This window comes from Hibiscus syriacus, unplaced genomic scaffold (genome assembly GCF_006381635.1).
Source record: "Hibiscus syriacus cultivar Baekdansim isolate YM2019G1 unplaced genomic scaffold, ASM638163v2 tig00011820_pilon, whole genome shotgun sequence".
NCBI lineage: Eukaryota > Viridiplantae > Streptophyta > Magnoliopsida > Malvales > Malvaceae > Hibiscus > Hibiscus syriacus.
Window position 1 is genome coordinate 43,598 of NW_024062257.1, and position 21,862 is coordinate 65,459.

The window sequence follows — 21,862 nt, forward strand, 5'->3', positions numbered from 1 at the left end:
CACCTAATATTTTTCAATCCACCACCCGCCCACCACCCATGATGGGTACAAATTTTCAAATCCACACCCGCCCACGCGGGTACATTTTCAAATCCATCCCCACACTCACTACCCACTAGCGACATACCCATATAAACCCGTCTGAAAGCAAACTAATGAGATGTTGGAGTTGGTTCCCAAGCAGTTCGTGATGAGGTAGCAGCGCATGCTTCAATTTGTCAGAAGAGTGGCTCTACGAATGTTATGGAGACAGATTGTAGGGAGCATGTAGTCGCAGAGCTGGATTGTTGAGTTGCTTTCGATGTTAATGCTCATAGTGAGCCTAATATGGGTTTTGAGGGGCTAAAGAACATGGAAACTGCTGCATTTGATGTTAATGCATATAGTACGGCTAATTTGTGTTTGGATAGGCACCATGGGCTAAAGAACATGAAAAGTGACGTGGTTAGTGGGATTATGGGTTTAATCAAAGAGCCGAATATTTCTCTAATTAAAGACCAGATTAAAAACTAAATATCCTTAATATTTGGTTAAATTATATGTTATATATTATACAATATTAAAATTTATAAATTAGTCTCTAAAATTACACCTAAATTCATAATGGTCCAAAATTTAATAGATATTTAGCTGGGCGGGCGGATGCGGGGCGCCTAATGTCTCAAACCCATTACTCGCCCACCACCCACGATGGGTACCACTTTATAAATCCACACCCGCCCACTACCCGCTAAAATTATACTCATACCCGCTCCAATTGGAGCGGATGCGGTGCGGAATCCACGAAACTGTACCCGTTTGCCATCCCTAATGACATCCAAAGGTGGCATGAGGAAAACCATTAGATCCGACAATCATAGCTAATTTATCGGCAACCTTGCTGACATATTCCAGCTTCACGATCGACTCCCTGTTAATCAACTCAAAAATACGATCGAGAAGGGTGAAAGGACTACCATCTCGACTTTCCTTTTGAATAGCCTCCGAACTATCCACTTCCACTGTTACTCGTCTCTCTCCTCGATTCCAAGCATGAATTAAACCCTCATGGACAACCCAGAGCTCAACTTCAATAACACAACATATCCTAATAGCTTTGGAAAAACTAAGAATCCAATCACCGTTCGAAGAGCGAATCAACCCCCCACGAGAGGCGGTACCATCTCTCCCACTACAAGCACCGTCCGTATTAATCTTGCACCAGTGTAGAGGAGGAGCAGACCACTTTATATTTCTGTTAGTCGTCCGAGTAAGCTGTTGAACTGAAGCCATTGCTGAATGGTCAACAACAAAACTCCTCAGAGGACCCAAATCACTAAGCCAGGCATCGTTCCAGAAATCGACACTCTGACCATTCCCGATATTCCAAACAAGACTTGACCACACATTGCTCCAAACTGAGGAAATGCCTTCCAAAGATGTGAGCTTGGTTTACGCTCAATAGACGCAGGAAACCCTTCAGTCCACTTATATTAAATTAACAAAAATTATAAATATATAAAACAAACTAAAAGTTCTTTAATTATTTGATTTGCCTTAGTGGTTATAGTTGTGATGGCTGTGTCATCCATAATTGTTATCATGTTTGTTAGAATTTTTATTTTATTTTTTGTTATTAACTGAGACCCTGTATGTAAAATATATTGTAATATAAGACTAAGTTGAAGCCTTAGCCTAGTGGTTTAACTGTTGCAATGGAGGTTTTCCTTCTTATTTTCTCTCCTTAATATGGTAGTGACACGTGTCACCATCTTATTGGATACAAAATTATTAGATTAAATAATTAAAAATTAAGAAAATAGTCTCTAATCATGTAATAACACGTATCACGATTTAATTAGAGATCAAATTAATTTTAATTGAATAAAATACGAATAAAATAATATAATGTGTAAATATGGAGGATCAAATATGCAGTTATATCAAAGTTTTTAACTATCACGTCACTTCTTCCGTTAAAAGCTAACGGTCAGTAGTTTGAATGAAATATTTAGTTAAGTGGTCTATTTGATCGAATTCAAACGTCGATGGTCAAAGTGTACTCGAGTAACAGTTTGATAGTCACGCATGTAGTTTACCCTAACTTTTACTGTGGCGCAGTTTATTGTAAAAAAGAAAAAAGAGGATGAATTTTGAAAGATATTTAAAAGTGTTTTTACACACTATTATAGACTTAGTGTTATTTTGATTACTATATTTTTAATTTTGATAATATAACCACATAATTATTTAAATAGTTTCAATATAGTCATCAGGGATTTAAATTGCATTCTCAATTGCATTGTATTTATTACGATTGGGGATGTAGTGGGTATTATTACGGTGATTACGAGTATCGTGACCATGTAATAACATTATCGAACAATATCACTATCGTTATATAACAAATGATATTGCAATACCATATCACTATTTATATCTCTAATAGTCACTTGGCATTAAAAACAAATATTATAACTGATGTGGACTTCATACTTACCATTAGTCAATAACAACTATATCAATTAGTTATGTATTTTTAACAAGTGATTACATTAAAATCATTTAAATAATTATGTGATTATATTATCAAAATTAAGAGTATGATTGTCATATCGATACTAATTTTATAATTATTGGGTAGTTTACCGTAAATTATATCATGTTTGGAAATAATTGAAACTGGTCCCGACTGATCAGTGAAACTTAATCAAAACCGTAAAACTTCATTCTGAATCTTACAGCCATCGTTTTTTTTGGAGAGAGATTACTGCCATCGACTTTACTGTTAAAAGATCGTTCCTTTTTCCTGGGTTTGTTCTCATTTTGATTAAGAATCCATAGATAATAGAGTAGATAGCGAGTCCTTTATTTCATAACCTCAACAGAATGACTATAATAAAAGCTACTTAAAAAATGTCTCTTTTTCTTGGTTGGACTTTTTTGTTTTTCGAGTGAAAACCAAAAAGGTAGGAACATGCCCGTTGCGGAGCTGAAAGAGAAGCACGCGGCGGCGACGGAGACAGTCAACAATCTGAAAGACCGATTGCGGCAGAAACGCCAGCAGCTGCTCGACACTGATGGTGACAAATTTCAATCCTTTTTCATTACTGTTTCTACACACACACTCATGTTTTGGAATTTTGAAAATTTGGTTGTAAGATCTGTTTGGGATTTTGGGTAGTCGCTGGATATGCAAGATCGCAAGGGAAGAGTCCAATTGCTTTTGGTCCAACGGATTTGGTTTGCTGTAGGACCTTGCAAGGTCACACTGGCAAGGTATCATTTCTTTTATTACAATTTTTTTGTAATCTAATTTGCATAATATTTCAAATTTGATTTGCTTTTGAAAATGGTTTTTGTTGTTCTTTCTTGTAAATTTCTTTACTACATAACTTTTACAGGATCGAATTTCTGGGTTTTAGTATTTTTTGGAAGGAACCTTCTTAAATGGAGGAAGAAAACAACTTCTAGATTGAAGCAAATCAACTTTGTTTTTGAAGAATGATGCACAAAATCAACTTAAATATTAGTGAATTGTAGATCACTTGTCATGGTGTTCTTATTAGATAATAGATATGATGTGCTATATTTGAATTTAACTCCTAAGAAATATGCAGGTATACTTGTAAGATTGGACACCCGAAAGAAATCGAATCGTGAGTGCCTCTCAGGATGGACGCTTAATCGTATGGAATGCTTTAACGAGGCAGAAAACTCATGCTATAAAGCTGCCTTGTGCATGGGTTATGACATGTGCTTTTTGTCCAACGGGTCAATCCGTTGCATGCGGTGGTCTTGATAGTATATGTTCTATTTTCAACTTGAATTCATCGACCGACAAGGATGGAAACCTACCAGTGTCGATAAGCCTTAGTGGGCATAAGGGCTATGTTTCTTGTTGTCAGTATGTTCCAGATGAAGACATCCACATTATTACAAGTTCCACTGATCAGACATGTGTTCTATGGGATATTACAACAGGCTTCAGAACTTCGGTTTTCGGGGGAGAATTCCAGTCTGGACATACGGGTGATGTGCTGAGGTATTTTAGTCGTTTTTTTCTGCTCAACTTATATGTTCTATCAGCCTTTTCTAATAAAAACTATGTCCAATGACAATTCTTTCTCTGGTATCTTTAGAAGATCATGCAAAATCGGGTTACTGAGTGATTGATTCAAAATCGGGCTGGGTTCAATATTTTTATGAACTGGCCTCGGCATGAATTTGAATTGGAAAAAATTCCGACAATGTAATTACTTGATAACTGCTGATTGTAACCTGGAGGAAGCCTGAACCCCACTTTTTGTATATGAAATTTTATCTGATATATTTATTCTGCTTTTATAATGCATATAATGGACCCTATGACCAATGTTGTACTGTTTACAAGAAGTGTAATGCTGTTAGAAACTTATCATGAATGATAATAAATTTGTTTTACAATGTTACTTTTTTCCCCATTCCTTCAGTGTTTCGATCAATGGATCAAATTCGAGAATGTTTGTTTCTGGTTCCTATGATGCTACTGCCCGACTGTGGGATACTCGTTGCAAGTTGAGCAGTGCGTACATTTCAGGGTCATGAGGTTGATATTAACACTGAAGTTCTTTCCAGATGGCAATAAGTTTGGAATTGGATCAGATGACGGAACTTGTAGGTTGTTTGACATCAGAACCGGTCACCTGTTGCAAGTTTACTATCAGCAACTTGACGATAATGAGGTTCCGCACGTGAATCGATTGCATTCTCCATATCTGGAAGACTCCTCTTTGCTGGATACTCAAATGGAGATTGCTATGTATGGGACACTTTATTGGCACAGGTACACTTCATTGCCCTGATTTTAGTTATCGGCAAAGTATTTTCTTCCATGAAGGTTTAATTATTTCTTGAATATCGTTAAGTATTTCCCTCCATTGTTTAGTTCAGGTATGTTGTGTGGGAAAATTCGTCGGGTGAAGCTTGAAATGTAGTACGAGCTCACACTAATGAAATTCGATTCGACTCTTGCATACGGTAGGCAGCGTTTCTAATTAAGAACACTTTTTTGCAGGTTGTGTTGGATTTAGGATCTGTCCAGAATTCGCACAAGGGCCGGATTAGCTGTTTGGGTTTGTCGGCCAATGGTAGTGCCTTATGTACAGGAAGTTGGGATACAAACCTCAAGGTTAGTCCATGTTGGTCTTTTTTTGCAGCTTGTAGAAACGGAAAACGAACCGTGACTACTTGTGATAATACTTGGTTGTTGACATGGCAGATCTGGGCATTTGGAGGACACAGGACGGTGATTTGATTCGAGTTCTAAGACGGGAAAACTGGTTCCTTGTCGCTGTTGGAAGAGATTCATTCTGGTTTCAACCCTAATATTGTAATGTTGCTTTGCATCTTTCATGTGGAAAGCCAGTGTGATTGATTAGTGGAGAAGAAAGATTAGAAAGGTAGCACTGAATTTGAGAACTTTCTATCTGAAGAAAATTTCTGCTTCGATGTCTATGAACCGATCGAACAGCTCGTAAAATGGATCTATCCGAGTGCATCTACGTTATAGTTGGGAGATGTCATTTGTGAGAGAAGTCAAATATTATATAAACATTCAATAGGGGCTCATTCAAATTCGGCATAATATTAACAACTAAAAGAACATCATAATATTAATGCAAAAGTTATGAAACGTTCTTTTCATGACAATTGACTAGAAGCAAAATAGCTCTCAAAGCAAAGCTTGATGGATGCAATAATCCCATATAAGAGTCTCGTATAAATAAGTACCAAGGTAAAAAGACAATGTGCATCAAAGTTCTTTCTATGGGCTTATATGGTTTTTGCTGCATCTACTTCCGATACCATATAAAACCACCGGGAAAAAAATCATATATAGAAGCCTGATTAGAGGCAAAAAAAATAGTCGATTGACGATAACCTAGCCACTGGCTACAATCTCATGAATTGCATCACTAACAGCTTCATCTTCAGATCTAACAGCAAGCTTCATCGCCACATCCTTTGGACCGTCAAGTCCAAATTGTAGCCGCACAAGCACCTTGACGTTGCCGATGTATACTCCAGATAGAAGACAAGTGTGTGATCTTGAATTGTTGGGGACAACCTCCGTGCCCTGGATACCACCACAAATGGATCGTCATATAACAATGGAATTGCAGTGAAGAAAACAAGTATGGCATTTTAATTCTAATATAAAGCAATTAAGATTAAGGGTAAAATGCATATCCATTTCAACCGCATAATAGCAAAAGGGGAAAAAAACATTGTACACTTGCCTCGCAAGGTTGCATGCCAAGAAGATCTATGACAGCATTAACAGCTTCAGCCAGGCTTTCCCTAGGACCAAGGCCATATTCATCGACACGTTCACAATCTGCGCCCATGCTTTCCCAAGCATTCCTGAAATTAGAGACGCCCACCTTCAACATGTAATCAGCTGCAACAACTTCAAGCTCCTCTAATTGGTACTCGTCCTCTACTCCATCATCCTCGGCCTCACCAGTACTTGGATCAACCTAGCAAGACCAATGCAAGCATGAGATAGGAATGGAAAACCAAAACATGCAAACATCCAGAACCCATACCCTGGTGTGGTCTTCACTGAGTGTGATTTTCAGAACAGTTTTAAACCTTATTTCTGGTGATCAACTTTGAAATAAAGGATATCTGTTGCGGTGGCGAAATATCAGAAAAGAGATGCGCAGAAGGAAAAGATGTGGGTAAAGAAGAAGCTCCAAAGAGGAGTACAGGAGACATTCCAAGCATGGGAGCAGATAAATCGGCATCTTTTAACAAGTTTTGCGATGATAGAAGGATCAAGCGGGTGATGGAGAAAGGAAGAAGAAATGGGATGGGGAGGTTAAGAGTCCTCTGAACGTGTTCATACCTGTGGAAGAGAGGGCGTGGATCAAGCTGTCATATACAGGTATTCTCAAATCCACTGTTGATTTGGTGTCTATCAAGAAGGTAATACAGAGTGACGGGCTCAATGTCGAAGTGGAGACCTGGGGATATGCAAAGAATGCGTGCAGCATCACTTTCCCATCGGAGGATGAGAAGAAGAAAGCGATGGAAAACAGAGCGAAGGATTTAGAGTTCTGGTTTGAAAGGTTGGTCCCTGTGTATCAAGAGGGAGGAGTGCCTATGGCCTTTTGCTCAGTCTCATTAATAGGTGTGCCTCTGAACTGCTGGTGTGAAGCTTTTTTTGAAACTGGCATCGAGATGGGGGTCTCTGGTTAAGATACAAGATGAAACTCTCCAAAAAGCTGATTTCCGAGCAACAAAGTTGGTATTAAGGGTGGCGAGTCCGTTTGACATCCCTGAGTTCATTATAATAAACACGAATGGAAGGCCTTATAAAATCAAGATTAAGGTTGATTCGCAGGAGGATAGCTACACAAATGTTATTTGGAATGAAGCAGAAGTAGATTCCTCATATGGGTGGGAAGATGATTCGTCGGAAAGTTATTTAAAAGATGACCAGAATCTGCAAGAGGGTTTGTTTCAGGATAACAGGGAAGACCATCAGTCAGATCAAATATCGCAAGGGTGGAAGCATTGTTGCAGGAGAATCAGAACGGCGGTCTCCTAGGAAATAATGAGGTGTTTAATACTCCAGCCGTTTTGGGTCAGGATGCATTAATGATTGGCTCGGGAGGAGAACCAAATGACTTTGTGGGCCCGCCTAATCTAGGGAGAGTGGAGGAAGTCAACATGGAGCGTCAGGAAGGGTCTTTTCTTAATAATTCTGGTGGAATAGAATTAGAAAATGGGCCGAGAAGGACGAGTCTAGCCCTGTAGCTTTTGAAGATAACTTAATTAGGTCTAATGAGAGACCCAATCTTCGAGGTACGCATCCAATTGGAGAGGTGCTTTTAACCAGTTAAGGGAATCTGTTGAGAGAGAAAGATTATCATCAGGATTCCTTAATCGATCTAAATCTAAGTCTCTCTCTCTAGTAAGGAAGCGATCGTTAAATCGTTAAGTGGGAAGACATGCTTCGGTGGGGAGAGATGATAGTAGATTATTCAATAGGGTGTACAGTAGATCGAGAAGAAATGGGACGTCGATGGCCTCGAAAAAAGAAAGTTCTTGCCTTCAGTGTCTTCGAGAAGGTCAGTTGACATGGAAGAGGCAGAAGCTACGTGGAAAATCAGCAACATCATGGGTATAACCTTTAGGGATAAGAAGAAAGTGTTTGTGGATAAAGTGGCCAAGTTGAACAAGGAGAAGATTAAGAGGAATGGGAGTTAATCTCTCGTTTCGCTTGAAGGTAATTTTGTTTTCTTTTGATGATGAAGTTGTCAATAATTTCATGGAATGTGGGGGTTAGGTAGAAAGGAGAAGGCTAGAGCAGTGAGAAGGTTGATTGTGGAGAAGAAGCCGTCTTTTGTGTTCATCCAGGAATCAAAAATGGAATCAGTAAGTCCAATGTTGTTGAGAAGGATTGGGGGAAGTATTTGCGGGGATTTGTAGTGTCGCCTTCGATTGGATCAGTTTGGGGTATGATAAGTTTGTGGGATGAGAATGTTTTTCTTCTAAAGCAACAACGTAGTCATAGGAGGTTTATTGCGATTTGGGGAGAATATAAGGAGGCCGGTCTGCAGTATTGTTTTATAAATGTTTATGGCCGTCAGTGGATTCAGAAAAAGAGGATTTTTTCATGGAACTTATATCTTTCATTGTACAGTTGGATATTCCTTTCTGTATGGGGGTGATTTTAATGCTTACCTGAACCAAGAGGAGAAAATTGGTGGGTAACAGAATTTGCATTCGATGAGGATATTTAATGACTTTGTGATGCAGGCGAATCTAGTTGATTTACCCTTGTTAGGTGGTCGTTTTAATTTGTGTAATAACCTGGAAACATCAACGGAAATCAGATTGGATTGATTCCTATTAGATTGTAGTTTTGCAACAGCTTTTTCAGAAATATCGCAACATCTGCTGCCGTAATCGTTATCTGATCATAACACTATTATGATTGAAAACAGGGGATAGAATTGGGGGCCGAAGCCGTTTCGATTTTTCAATTATTTGCTAGAAGAAGAGGGATTTCAAGAAATGATGGAAAGTGAGTTAGAGAAGATACAGAAGGGGAGGAGGAAAAGAGGCATTCTGAGTACGCTTAAAAATTTAAAGAAATCAATAAATGGGTGGTCAAACAATAATTATTTGAAGCTGCCAGGGTTGATTTTGAATTTGGAAAAGAAGGTTCATGAGATGGAGTGGAATTACAACAGGGGTCTTCGATATTTTCAAGGGAAGAGTTGGCGAAAGCTAGAAGGGAGTTGTGGGATTTGTACAGAAAAGATTAGCAAATTTGGTTTCAAAAAATTCGGGTTAAGTGGATTAAAGAAGGCGATAGAAACTCAATATTTTCCATCAAAGTGCTGCGAATAGGGGCAGAATTAATTCAATAAAGTATCTGAGAATTGAAGGCAGGTTGATCTCTGATCCGACGCAGATAAAGAACACTGTCCAGGACTTTTTCAAAGTTGCCTATAATCAGAAGAACACCGTGATGTGGATTCTATGGATCTAAATTTCGCTAGGCTATAGGAAGAAAGAAAGTTCACTTTTGGAAAACCCCTTCTCGGAGGAGGAGGTATAGGAGGCTATTGCTTCATCGGATAGTAATAAAGCGTCGGATCCTGACAGATTTAGTATGGCTGTATGGGCTTCTTCAAGAAATTTTGATCCAAATTAAAGACCGAGATTATGAGATTCTTCAAAGACTTATTCATAGGGAAGGATTGGGAGAATGGAGTAAATCATTCCTTTATTATGCTTATTCCAAAGAATACGAGCCTGGAATGCTTGGATGATTATAGGCCGATCAACCTTGTGGGTGCTCTTTATAAGATTTTGTCAAAGGTTCTCGTGAGGAGATTGCGAGGATGTATTGATAACTTAATAGGGTCATCACAGTTCGCTTTCATCCCGGGTAGACAGATTATGGATTGTTCATTCCTTGCAAATGAAGGTATAGATTACTGGAGGAAAAAAAGATTAAAAGGGGTGTCTTTTAAGGTGGATTTTAGAAGAGCATAGACTCTGTCGATTGGGGGATTTTGTTGAAAATTATGGAGAAGATGGGTTCGGAATGTGGTGGTGTTCCTCGATATTAAAGTGCATTTCATCGGCCTCCATTTCTATTTTAGTCTACGGTGGTGTTCCTCGATATTAAAGTACATTTCATCGGCCTCCATTTCTATTTTAGTCTACAGGTCACCAACGGAAGAGTTCAGGATCGCTAGAGGGCTTCAGCAAGGGTGTTCTTTGTCCCTTTTGTTATTTAATTTGGTCGGGGAATTACTAAACTTGATGTCCAACGCAATAAATTTGGGGTTATTTTATTGTTTTGAAATCGGGAAGGCAGGGAATTCTTTCATGCTATCACATTTACAGTTCGCGGATGATTTGTTAATTTTATGTAATGCTTCTTTGGGTCAGCTGAAGAACGTAAGTAGAGTGTTACGTATTTTTGAGTTGATGTCGGGCCTGCAATTGAATTTGGTGAAAAGCAAATTGTTGGAATTAATATGGAGGAGAGCGTTACTAAGTGTCGAGACTATCTAAATTAAATATTAGATAAGATCAGTTTTAATTAGATAGAATCAGTTTTTATTCTATTAGTTATTAGATAGGATCATTTTTAATTAGATAGAATCAGTTTTTTATTCTATTAGTTATTAGATATGATCATTTTTAATTAGATAGAATCATTTTTATTCTGTTGCTAATTTTATGCATCTTTTTATGTAAAGTTGTTACATTGTAAACTCTATTTAAGTCAGCCATATTCAGCAGAAATAAAACACGGTTTATTCGGAACAAGTTTTTCCGTCTTTATGGTGTCAGAGCCAAAATGGCCAAACCCTACGATGATACCTCTGGTATCGACTCTATGAGTTCTACTCGCTTACCTTCAATCACCCTAAACACTGAATCCTTCCAAAACATATCCATCACTTCTCACAAGTTGAATGGAAATAATTTCTTACAGTGGTCACAATCTGTGAAACTGTTTATTCGTGGCCGTGGAAAATTCGGCTATCTCTCAGGTACCACTACGAAACCTGCCGAAGAAGATGAAGAATCTGAAAGATGGGAGGCAGAAAACTCGATGATTATGTCTTGGCTCATAAATTCCATGGATCTGAGTGTAGGGAGAACTTATCTCTTCCTACCTACTGCTCATGACATTTGGAATGCTGTGAACGAGACCTATTCTGATCTCGGGAACGCAGGACAATGGTTTGAACTAAAAACTCGGTTATGGAGGCTAAAACAAGGAGAAAAAACTGTCACTCAATACTATACTGAACTCAAGACCTTGTGGCAAGAGGTTGACATGTTCAGCGACTACGAATGGAGTTGTGCTAAGGACAGGGCTCTATTCCAGAAGATGGTGGAAAAAGAACGCGTCTTCGAATTCCTTGTCGGCCTTAACAAGGAATTGGATGAAGTCAGAGGGCGCATTCTTGGTCGTGAACCACTACCAAGCACAAGAGAAGTCTTCTCCGAAGTCAGACGAGAGGAGAGCCGGCGGACAGTCATGCTTGGAGGCCACTCACCAAATCCCACCGAGTCTTCTGCCTTGTTCTCGGGTCAGCCACCACGTCGCAACGATCGTCGGAACGACAGAGATCGGACAATCTGCGAGCACTGCAACAAGCCGGTACACACTAAAACCAAGTGTTGGAAGCTACACGGGAAGCCAGCCGAGAATTTTTCAGCCAATCGAAATTCTCGTAATGCAAAGGGATTCCATGCCTCATCTGAAGATGCTTCTGAAGAGCCGAAACCTGCCTCAGAACTGTCTGCCTTCAGCAAAGAACAGCTAGAGCAATTGTATCAACTAATGAGTTCTCATTCCATATCCAACACTCCTAACCCATCATCTTATATTGCCTCTTCATCATTAGCCCAGAAAGGTACATATCCTACAACTTTCATAGCCGGTTCTAAATCAAACCCTTGGATCATAGATTCAGGGGCAACAGATCACATGACCGGTAATTCCTCCATATTCTCATCTTATTTTCCTTTATCTGGTAATCTGAAGGTAAAAATTGCTGATGGCTCCCTAACCTCTATAGCTGGAAAAGGCTCTATCATTATTTCTCCATCTCTCACATTACTAAATGTCCTACATGTCCCAAAGCTCTCTTGCAATCTCATCTCTGTTAATCGTATTATTCATGATTGCAAATGCATTGCTACAATAACATTTGCTGGATTTGAATTTCAGGACCCTTGTTCGGGGAAGATGACTGGCAATGCTAAGGAGGTTGATGGACTCTATCACTTGGTCACGGACAATCTTTCAGATAAACAAGTTCAGAAACCGAGATGTTTTACTACCTTGACTTGTGAGAATGAAATACTGTTGTGGCATTATAGGTTAGGCCATTCTAGTTTTAATTACTTGAAATATTTGTTTCCAAATCTTTTCAAAAAAAAGGACGGTTTTTCTTTTCAGTGTGAAGCTTGTGAATTGGCAAAACATCATAGATCTGTTTATCCATCTTTAAAGTATATGCCATCAAAACCTTTCTCTTGTGCATAGTGATATTTGGGGCCCTTCACGAGTAAAAACAGCCTCAGGATCTAGATGGTTCATCACATTCATTGATGATCACACTAGAGTCACGTGGATTTATTTACTAAAAGAAAAATCCGAGGCAGCAAGTGTTTTCAAAAATTTTCACTCACTGATCAATACTCAGTTTCAAGCAAATATTCAAGTTCTTAGAACCGATAATGGTCGAGAATATTTTAATGCAACTTAGGTGATTTTTTGAAACAAAAAGGAATTATTCATCACAGTTCTTGCGTTGATACTCCCCAACAAAATGGAGTTGCTGAAAGAAAAAATAGGCATTTATTAGAGGTGACTAGGGCTTTACTGTTTGCTATGAATGTTCCTAATCGTTTTTGGAATGAAGCACTCTTAACAGCGTCTTATTTGATAAATCGAATGCCTACAAGAGTTCTTAATTATATTACTCCTTTGCAAGCTCTAAAGAATATATTTCCTGAAAATAGATCTTTCACTGATTTAACACCTAAAATTTTTGGTTGCATTGCTTTTGTTCATATACACGGCCAAAATAGAGGAAAACTCGATCCCCGAGCACATAAATGCATATTTCTAGGTTTTTCACCAACACAAAAAGGGTATAAATGCTTTGATCCCAAATCTGGGAAGTATTATGTGAGTATGGATGTCACGTTTTTTGAAAAACAATATTTTTTTGACAAAAACTCTCTTCCGGGGAAGAATGACTCTGAAATGAGTTTTTGGGAACAAACATCCTTGCCAAAATCGGTTGTAAATAGCTCAGTGGAACCAATTCATATTTCCGTAACTAATCCTAGGATTTCACAACCTATAAATTCACAACCTCGTGAGACTCGGTAGAAACCAACTTGGAGCCACCTACTGAACTTCGTGTTTATTCTAGACGATGACTCGACCAAGTAATGTTCCACCAGCCCCCAAGGTATGCCAACCATCGGACTCGACTATGGTCCAAGGTACGACTTCTCTTTCTCCTATTTCTTCTCCAAATTTAGAGCCTTCTACAGAATTCTTTGAACCCATAGCCTTGCGCAAAGGTGTTAGATCATGTACCACAAAACATCCAATATCCAATTTCTTATCTTATAATAAACTCTCTCCAGATTTCAAAGCTTTTTCCACCAGGATTATGGATGATGCACTACCTAAGTCGATACATGAAGCTCTAGAAGTTCCGAGATGGAGAGGGCAGTTTTTGAGGAGTTAAAGGCCCTGAAGAAGAATGACACGTGGGATCTAACTCCTTTACCTGAGGGGAAACGATCTGTAGGCAGCAAGTGGGTGTTCACCATCAATACCATGCACATGGCTCGGTCGAGAGATACAAGGCAAGACTCGTAGCACGAGGCTTCACTCAGACATATGGCCTTGACTACGAGGAGACCTTCGCACCTGTGGCCAAACTAAACACCGTACGTGTCCTACTCTCACTAGCCGCCAATCTGGATTGGACTCTCAGACAGTTTGATGTGAAGAATGCGTTCCTAAACGATGAGCTAGAGGAAGAGGTGTTTATGGAAGTTCCTCCAGGCTTTGATGAATTGAAGAAGGATGGCAAGGTCTGCAAGCTAAAGAAATCCATTTATGGATTGAAACAATCTCCGAGAGCCTGGTTCGATAGATTCACGAGAGCTGTGAAACAACATGGTTACACTCGGGCCCAGTCTGATCATACTATGTTCTACAAACACAATAATGGTAAAATTGCTATTTTAATTGTGTATGTAGATGACATTGTTATGACAAGAGATGACACAGTAGAGTTAGAGTCGTTGAAGAACTTCTTATCCAACCAGTTTGAAGTCAAGGATCTAGGACAACTCAAATATTTCCTTGGAATGGAGGTGGCTAGATCCTCAAAAGGTATAATTATCTCGCAAAGGAAATATGTCCTCGATATCTTGAAAGAGATCGGATTACTCGGATGTAAACCAGTGGCGACTCCTATTGATCCGAATCAAAAACTCGAAAAAGAAGATGGTGCTGAGCCTGTGGACAAGAATCGGTATCAGAAGCTGGTGGGGAAACTGATTTATTTGGCTCATACGAGACCAGATATTGCATTTGCTGTGAGCTTGGTTAGTCAGTTTATGCATTGTCCCTCAGAAAAACACTCCAAGGTTGTTTACCGGATTCTTCATTACTTGAAAGGGAGTCATGGTAAAGGAATCATGTTTTCGAAGAATAGGCAGTCGAACTTGGTTGTTCAGTGGGGGAGTTTCCGATTGAGTATCTTGGATTTCACCTTGGTGTGAAAAAGAATTCAGCAGTGCTTTGGGAGCCAGTTATCCAAAGATTCTACAAAAAATTAGTCTAATGGAAAAATTAGCTCGAAGAGTGGATCCAAAATCACATAAAATTTCAGTTTGGAAATGGTGAATCTCTAAGGTTTTGGCATGATACTTGGCTGGGTGTTATCCTTTAGAGGTGCAATTTCCGAGAATGTTTGTTTTATTAGTCAATAAAGAGGGGACGACTACTCAATTCAGATGTCGAAAACAACTGGAACATTCCATTGAGAAGGAACCTTGCTGTAGAGCAATGGTTAAATCTAGTTTCTTTGCTGTAGAATCTTCCTTGTGAAGAGGAGAACGACGGTTGCATATGGTCGAGAATGGGGAAGGTACTTATTCAGTAATGTCGTGTTAGGTTAATGTATGAGCGACAACCTATAAATTCAGTTTGGATTAAGCAAGTGTGGCTCAGGGTGGCACCCCCGAGAGTGGAAACCTTTGTATGGCAAGTAATCCATCAGAAGTTGGTTGTGAAATCAGAGCTTGCTAAACAAGGTGTTGAAGGCTTGGAAGAAGTTTTGTGCCCTCTTTGTTGACTCGAACTCGAAACTGTTTCGCATCTTATGGTATCTTGTAAGTTTGTGTGGGATGTTTGGTGTATTTTTCTACGTTTTTGGAAAGTTACAGCGGTGTTGCCATGTAATCCTGCTGATTTAGTAGTGGCTTGGATGGACTTAGTTCAAAACTCTCACATTTGGACATTCATATCAGGTGAAATTATGTGGTCTGTGTGGAATTTAGAAATGAAATTGTTTTTAAGAAGGGTTCATTTGATTCAGTTCAACTGTCATTCCTCATCAGATTTAGATTGGTTTCATGGTTTGTTGCAAATTTTCCTAGTGCTAATTTGCAGTTTTATTGCTTGGTGAGTGACCCATCGCTGGCAGATATTCATTGGAATGCCAAGAAGGTGATATCCTCTTCACCTGGTTGGTCCCCTCCTCCCTTAGGTTTTTTGAAGATGAATGTTGATGGAGCAGTGGAGAAGGAGTGGCATAAAGGTGGAATAGGTGGTCTTGTTCATGACTCGAATGGTAAGTTGTTGGAATCCTTCTCGGAAAAGGTGGGGCCTGGCCCCCTATTTTGGCAGAATTGCTTGCAATTAAAACAGGATTACGTTTCTTCTTTGAGAATGTGGGAACATAAAAGGGAGGTTGATTTTGGAATCGGACTGTTTGAAGGCTTTGGAGTGGATAAAAAATCATGGTTCATGCCCAGCTTTGTTCGAACCTTTGGTCAAGGAAATTAGTGTTGTGGTGGTGGATAAAAGTGTAATTGTAAGAGATGTCTTAATTGGAAGGCTGATGAGCTTGCAAAGTTGGGAATTGTGTATTAGTTTGTAGTGCAACCTACTGTTCTGCTGTGTATAGGATGTCTAGGTTATTTTGTAAGGAGGGGCAAGTATTGCTAAGTTAGGGATAGGTTTTTGTTGTGTTGTTTGCAGATTGTTATGGTCATTTTGTGGATGTATTCTGGTTGTGCTTGGTTGTAATGTACTTTTGATGTACTTGGTATTTAAGTAATAAAATTTTGAGGCACACTTTTCTTCCTTCCATCCAATGCCTGTTAAGCTATTTTCGTACCTTGACGGTTATGAATGGGGTTTTTAACGAGGCCTACCATTTTTATCAAAAAAATAATAATAATGGAGCATCATAAAAAGCCTTGGATTATGTCAAAGTAAAAGGAGAAGTCGTACCTCTTTACGATGAACCTCAGCATATTTGAAAACTTTCCAACAACTGGGATCCCCTCTGGCTTCTCAAATGCCACAAAGGTCTGTCCAGGTGAATCATATGGAAGTGACCTTAAAGGCTTTGAAACAACTTCAGCAAACTCCTCAGCTTCTGAAGCATCCACAACAACAGTGACCTGGCAAAACACAGATTAAGTTATCGAGACTCTGTTACTCTTAAGTAATTTACAGATGCTTTGGGTAATTGGATTATTACATTCTCCAATAACTGCTCTGGAATGGTATTGGTGCAGTTGTACTGAAACACAACATGACAGTCGAAAATATGCTTGACAACATTAACTGCATATTCTGTTTCTGCTTCTGTCAGCTCAACAGGTGCAGAGGACTGGCCAATAAAAAATGGAGACAAGGCATTAGTAAGTTCAAAATTGGAATAATGTCTACATCATTACATGCATTTAACACATGAGACAAAGTCGATGGAAGTACCTTGAAAAGCTTGCCAAAGTTTGCAAACTCAGGAATTGATGAAAGCAGCTTCTCATAAGAATCAACAGTTGACAGAGAGGTAGCAGGAGGAGCACCAAGACCAGTTGGTTTTTTACCTGGAGCTTTCTTCTCTGCAAGTGGCTGAGTCTTGACCTCCTTTGGTACATAATTAATGTCAAAAGACTCTTCTGATGGTTCCTGGACCCCAAATTTAATACATGAGATAAAGATAAAAAGCAGTAAAAGGGTAACCAAAATTTATAAACTCACATAATTCTTCAAACTGTTCTCCAAGTTCGCCAGAGGGATATCCAGTGAACCAAAGAGAAACTCCTTTACATCTTCACCAGTTTGAACAACTGCACCATCACCACCAAGTGTATTAAGATAGAGTGTAGCCCTGTCACGAACCTACAATTAAAGATTTAGAAGCCCTTAATTTATTGAGAGAGGACAAAAACAGAGCATTAAAGTTCACACAGATTAAGAACGCAACAAACATGAATAACAAATTATCACGATAAGCTGACCTCATCATCATTGTCAAAGAGACAACGCCTTAAGAGAACAAATATGTGGGGCTGCAAAAGATAGCAAGATTTTCCAGGTTAACTAGGTAAGCAATGCGTCACAGAATGAGAGTACTTAACAGAAATGAAAGAGTAAATAAGATTTCATACCTTCAGTGTATCAACCATAGCACCAAATTTTGCTAGGGTGCTCACTGCAGCAGCTCGGACAGTTGCATTCTCAAGATGGACACGGTTGTAAATGTATCGTATATATTTCCTTGGATCTGAGGTTTTTGGGCCTTCAATGCCCAGAAAATGAAGTATCTATAATACAATGTTGAGTCAAATTTAAATGAAGTCAAAGATGGGGGAAAAAGGGAAAAGGGAAAAAGAACGTGACAAGTAAGATGAAAATGCTACCTGTGCTGAAAGATATGTGAATTCACAATCTTCAATGAACTCACATAAATGAAGCAATCCACTCTCCTTTGCTTCCGGGATATCTCTGATTAGAATCACAATTGAATCTACAATGGCCTTTTTGTAATCAAATCCACCTTCTTCCCTTAGAATATTGCTTAAGAAATTCATCCTGTGGATAACAATTGATAAAAAAGTGTTTTAAGGCAAAAGAAGCCTTTTCTGAAGCCAACTGATGAATAATGCAAAGTCAGGTATCCCTTACAGAGATTTGTACTTCAATGGAAACTTTAGGCATAGTGATCTTATGGCTTCCACAACAACAATTTTGAACTCATCAGCAATATCAGACATAAAATTAGTTATCTGTTTCATAAGGCGATCCACACTCGACTCGTTTCCAGTCTTAAGAAGGGTAGTAATTGCAAGTGTGGCAATGCTTCTATTTTGGTCAGAAATTAAACTCTCCATGTCAATATTGCAGTTAGTGACAGCCATGGGATGAGTCATTGCAACCTGAAAAATTGTTATAAACAGAAATCCGAATGTACAGAACAGTACATGCATCTGATTTAGAAAAAACAACAATCAAGTACGATTGAAATGTAATTATATGTTTGCTAAACAATATAGTAAAGGCACTTTCAGCAATCTCTATAAGCGTGTTTGAACTTCAGAAAAATGCAGGAGCTACCCTTAGCCCCTCTCACCAAAGCGCTTGACTTTAATTTTCCCTCAACCAATAAAATATATATGGATTTAATAGCTTGGTATATTATTTAGCACTGGAAAATATATCAACCTTATTCAAAGTACGAACTGCCGCAAATCTCAGAACTGGCTTGGAAGAGCTTAAAAAGTGCTGAAGAACTGTGATTGCTGGTGTCAATTCTCGGTTTGTCACACCATTGAGCTCAGTGATTGCTCTAGCGGCCTCAAAAATCACCATCTCAGCCTTATGGCGCAGACAACCCTCAAGAAAATCATAAAAAGGGCGATCCCCTGCTTGAGTGTTGGCTGACTCACGAATAACCTGCAGAATCTCCAATTAATTTGCATTATTTATTAATAGAAAGAATGACGGAGGACAAGATGTTAGAGAAGGTGTATACCTGACTAGTATAACGTATCAACAGGCATTGAGCTAATGGCGAGCGGACACTTCCCTTAGTCAAACTACTAACCAGCTTATTAACAGCAAGTCGATCATTTTGCCGTATCTGCAAATATGAAATCAGATAAATTCATCATACTTGTTACTCAATTTTTAACTGAAAAGATCAATTCAGTGATCATAGACCCAAATCCAACCATGAATATACAGTATTATACAGACATGCAAGAATGCGTAAGTATGATGGATTCATACTGCATGAAACTACTCTACTTTTCTTTATTTACATTTTAGCTGCCACTTGCTGCAGATCTATCTATAAGTACTAACCAGGACAACTAAACCAAGCATGCAATGTGTTAAAATCCAGTAAACAATAACACAAGCTGCTAAAACGAGTCGGAAGAAATCAAAAAGCTAGAAAAGCTGTGAGCTACAACCTATTTACAAGGAATTACAAACACAAATTAAATAGGTTAACAGGTTAGGCTTGAATTGAGCAACTGATTTCAACTACCAAATAAAACCCCAAAATTTTCTGAGAAAGGAATGAAACTTTCCTGGTGAAGCAATGCCAGAGCATGAAACTGTACAAGGGCTGCTCTTGATTGAACAGCTTCTTGAACCTCATTACTCCATCTTTTCACAATCTCTGGGTTTGTCTGCCAAAATATTTACCACACATTAATAAAATCGTTACTTCATTAGACTTTTGATAATTGATTTAAGAACTATATAATAAAATAACCATAAAAAACATTACCTGCAGTAAATGGATACCACTGACTAAAGCTGCACTTGCAACAACTGGATTTTTGTCAACAATGGCTTGTTTCAAGTATCTCTCTATCTGGGTTAAAAGTGTTCCATCCGTTATCCGACAAAGAACACGAATAGCATTTGCTCGATACATATCCGTCTTGCTAGTCATGTCCTTCATAAGAGAGCTAGTGACAATAATAACCTATTGTGAGAAAGAATAAGAAATTATTAGTATCCACAAGCAAAACAAATTATTTAGAAAGCATAAACAATTCAAGATATACAACCTCATCCGCTGATGGAGATAGCTCCTTTATCATCACATAGACCATTCTCCTCAATCCTATATCCTTCGATTGGAAAAGCTTTGTCACAGAAAAGAAAACTTCTGTCGCTTCCACCTATTTATATAACAACAGCAAATAGTCAGTCAACAATGGAAATTTTCATCACAATAGAGTATACATACTACCTACAGAAGAAACCAGTGCAACAGAAGTTAATTATAATTTAACAAACAGAAAAAGAAAAGCAAACACGAATCTAATCTTTTCAGGCATAAATAAAAAGAGAAACTGACCTTAGTGAATGTTTCCCCTTGGTTCAATAGATACAGAAGTTTTGTAATGACCTACATAGAGGATTTTAAAACAGTCACTAAAAATGAAAGAAAAAAAAGAGAAGCAAATCCATGAAACAGAAAATCAAGATTGCTTAAAAAGTAGAAACCTGAGAGCATCTTCGAGGATCAAGCTGGGGATCATTGAAAACCCTAGCTTCTTGAAGAACTGCACCCTTCTCAATCCCCATAAATGGGGAGTAGTCAACTGTTTTAAAAACAAAAATTCAAAATTACCGATTAAAAGCCTTCCCCGAACACTTACAAAGCTAGGAGAACTCAACAACCCTACAAACAGAACTCAATGCTAATATATACATACAGTCTCGAGATTCACATCGTCAAACAAATCAACTAAAATTCAACGCATCCAGTAAAGGTTTGAAATTAGCAAGCTACATTGCTCTATCAAAAACTGAAAATCTACCAAATAATGAGCACAGATCATATCAACTAGAATTAAATGAATTCAAAAAAAAACTAAAATTGTCTCTCGAAATTAGATCTACAAATCACGAAATGTGTCTCTAAATCAATCCATATTAATCAAAACCGCACATATCTAGAAGTTCAAACCTAAGATTTTTAATCAACTAAACAAGAAACGAACAATTAATTCGAAACAAACAAAATAAAAGGATTAAAAAGAATGAAGAAATGAAGGAAATCATAATAGAATTCACCTTCGTCATCGCGATCGTCATCCTTCTTCACCAAAGGTTGTGCCATCGCTAAATGGAACTTAGAATCTAGGAGATCTAGAAGATTTAAATAACTTTTATTCGGTTCTATAGATGCAGTCCAGTGTGTTTTCCCCTCTTTTATTTCTCCTCTCTCGCTTGTTGGTTTTTCAAGAATCAGGAAAAGAGTGGGAATCTTGTGGATCCGGTAATATTTGCAATCGATATCGTTTTACTATTTTTTACATAACTACAGGAGTCATATATTTAATCTATAAAATTTTGGATAATTTTAGTTTGGATAAATTATATTAGATGATTACTTAATTATGCTAAAATAATTATTTTAATTATTAATTTTTCAAATATTATAAAGCAATTATTAAAATTTAAATTATTATGATACGTAAAAATTTGATAAATTTAATAATTATTATTTTGATAAATTCTATATTATAATATGTATACTATGTTATAATTTAAACGGTATGGTATAAATATTTTTTATGAACTTAATATATTTTAATTTATATTTCAAATAATACTATATGTATATTCTTATAATCTTTTATAATTTATATTAAAAATAATATATTTTTATAAAAATAAATATAATTAATTTCAACTACAATTTAACTTAAATATTATTTTAGACAGGTGTGTATCTCTTGAGAAACTATGATATACACGGTTTTTTCT

The 21,862-nt window shown here is 37.9% G+C and overlaps 2 protein-coding genes and 1 pseudogene across 2 annotated transcripts; 1 reads left to right on the forward strand and 2 right to left on the reverse strand.

Moving 5' to 3' along the window:
- Positions 1-2,805: 2,805 nt before the first annotated feature.
- Positions 2,806-5,579, forward strand: LOC120204983 (annotated as a pseudogene).
- Positions 5,580-5,894: 315 nt separating this feature from the next.
- On the reverse strand, positions 5,895-6,500 carry LOC120204982 (coatomer subunit gamma-2). The gene is made up of 2 exons (XM_039204956.1): positions 6,261-6,500; positions 5,895-6,097 (listed from the first exon to the last, which is right to left on the reverse strand). Exons 1-2 carry the CDS (start codon positions 6,411-6,413, stop codon positions 5,903-5,905), a joined length of 348 nt encoding a protein of 115 aa, XP_039060887.1. The 5' UTR covers positions 6,414-6,500; the 3' UTR covers positions 5,895-5,902.
- On the reverse strand, positions 6,391-21,340 carry LOC120204981 (coatomer subunit gamma-like). The gene is made up of 17 exons (XM_039204955.1): positions 21,167-21,340; positions 20,594-20,691; positions 20,445-20,495; positions 20,152-20,265; positions 19,866-20,066; positions 19,663-19,764; positions 19,101-19,208; positions 18,791-19,021; positions 18,254-18,504; positions 17,989-18,160; positions 17,737-17,892; positions 17,587-17,637; positions 17,327-17,467; positions 17,057-17,254; positions 16,821-16,952; positions 16,568-16,740; positions 6,391-6,500 (listed from the first exon to the last, which is right to left on the reverse strand). Exons 1-17 carry the CDS (start codon positions 21,210-21,212, stop codon positions 6,461-6,463), a joined length of 2,265 nt encoding a protein of 754 aa, XP_039060886.1. The 5' UTR covers positions 21,213-21,340; the 3' UTR covers positions 6,391-6,460.
- Between the last annotated feature and the right edge of the window lie 522 nt (positions 21,341-21,862).

What these genes read in the sequence shown, in the direction of transcription:
- LOC120204982 (XM_039204956.1), bottom strand. Translation starts at nt 6,413, where the DNA reads ATGTTGAAGGTGGGCGTCTCTAATTTCAGGAATGCTTGGGAAAGCATG. An exon ending in TTGGCATGCAACCTTGCGAG is followed by an intron (nt 6,098 to 6,260) that starts GCAAGTGTACAA and finishes GGTGGTATCCAG; the next exon opens with GGCACGGAGGTTGTCCCCAA.
- LOC120204981 (XM_039204955.1), bottom strand. Translation starts at nt 21,212, where the DNA reads ATGGCACAACCTTTGGTGAAGAAGGATGACGATCGCGATGACGAAG. An exon ending in TGATACGTTATACTAGTCAG is followed by an intron (nt 19,022 to 19,100) that starts GTATACACCTTC and finishes GAGATTCTGCAG; the next exon opens with GTTATTCGTGAGTCAGCCAA. An exon ending in CTATGGTTGATACACTGAAG is followed by an intron (nt 17,638 to 17,736) that starts GTATGAAATCTT and finishes TATCTTTTGCAG; the next exon opens with CCCCACATATTTGTTCTCTT.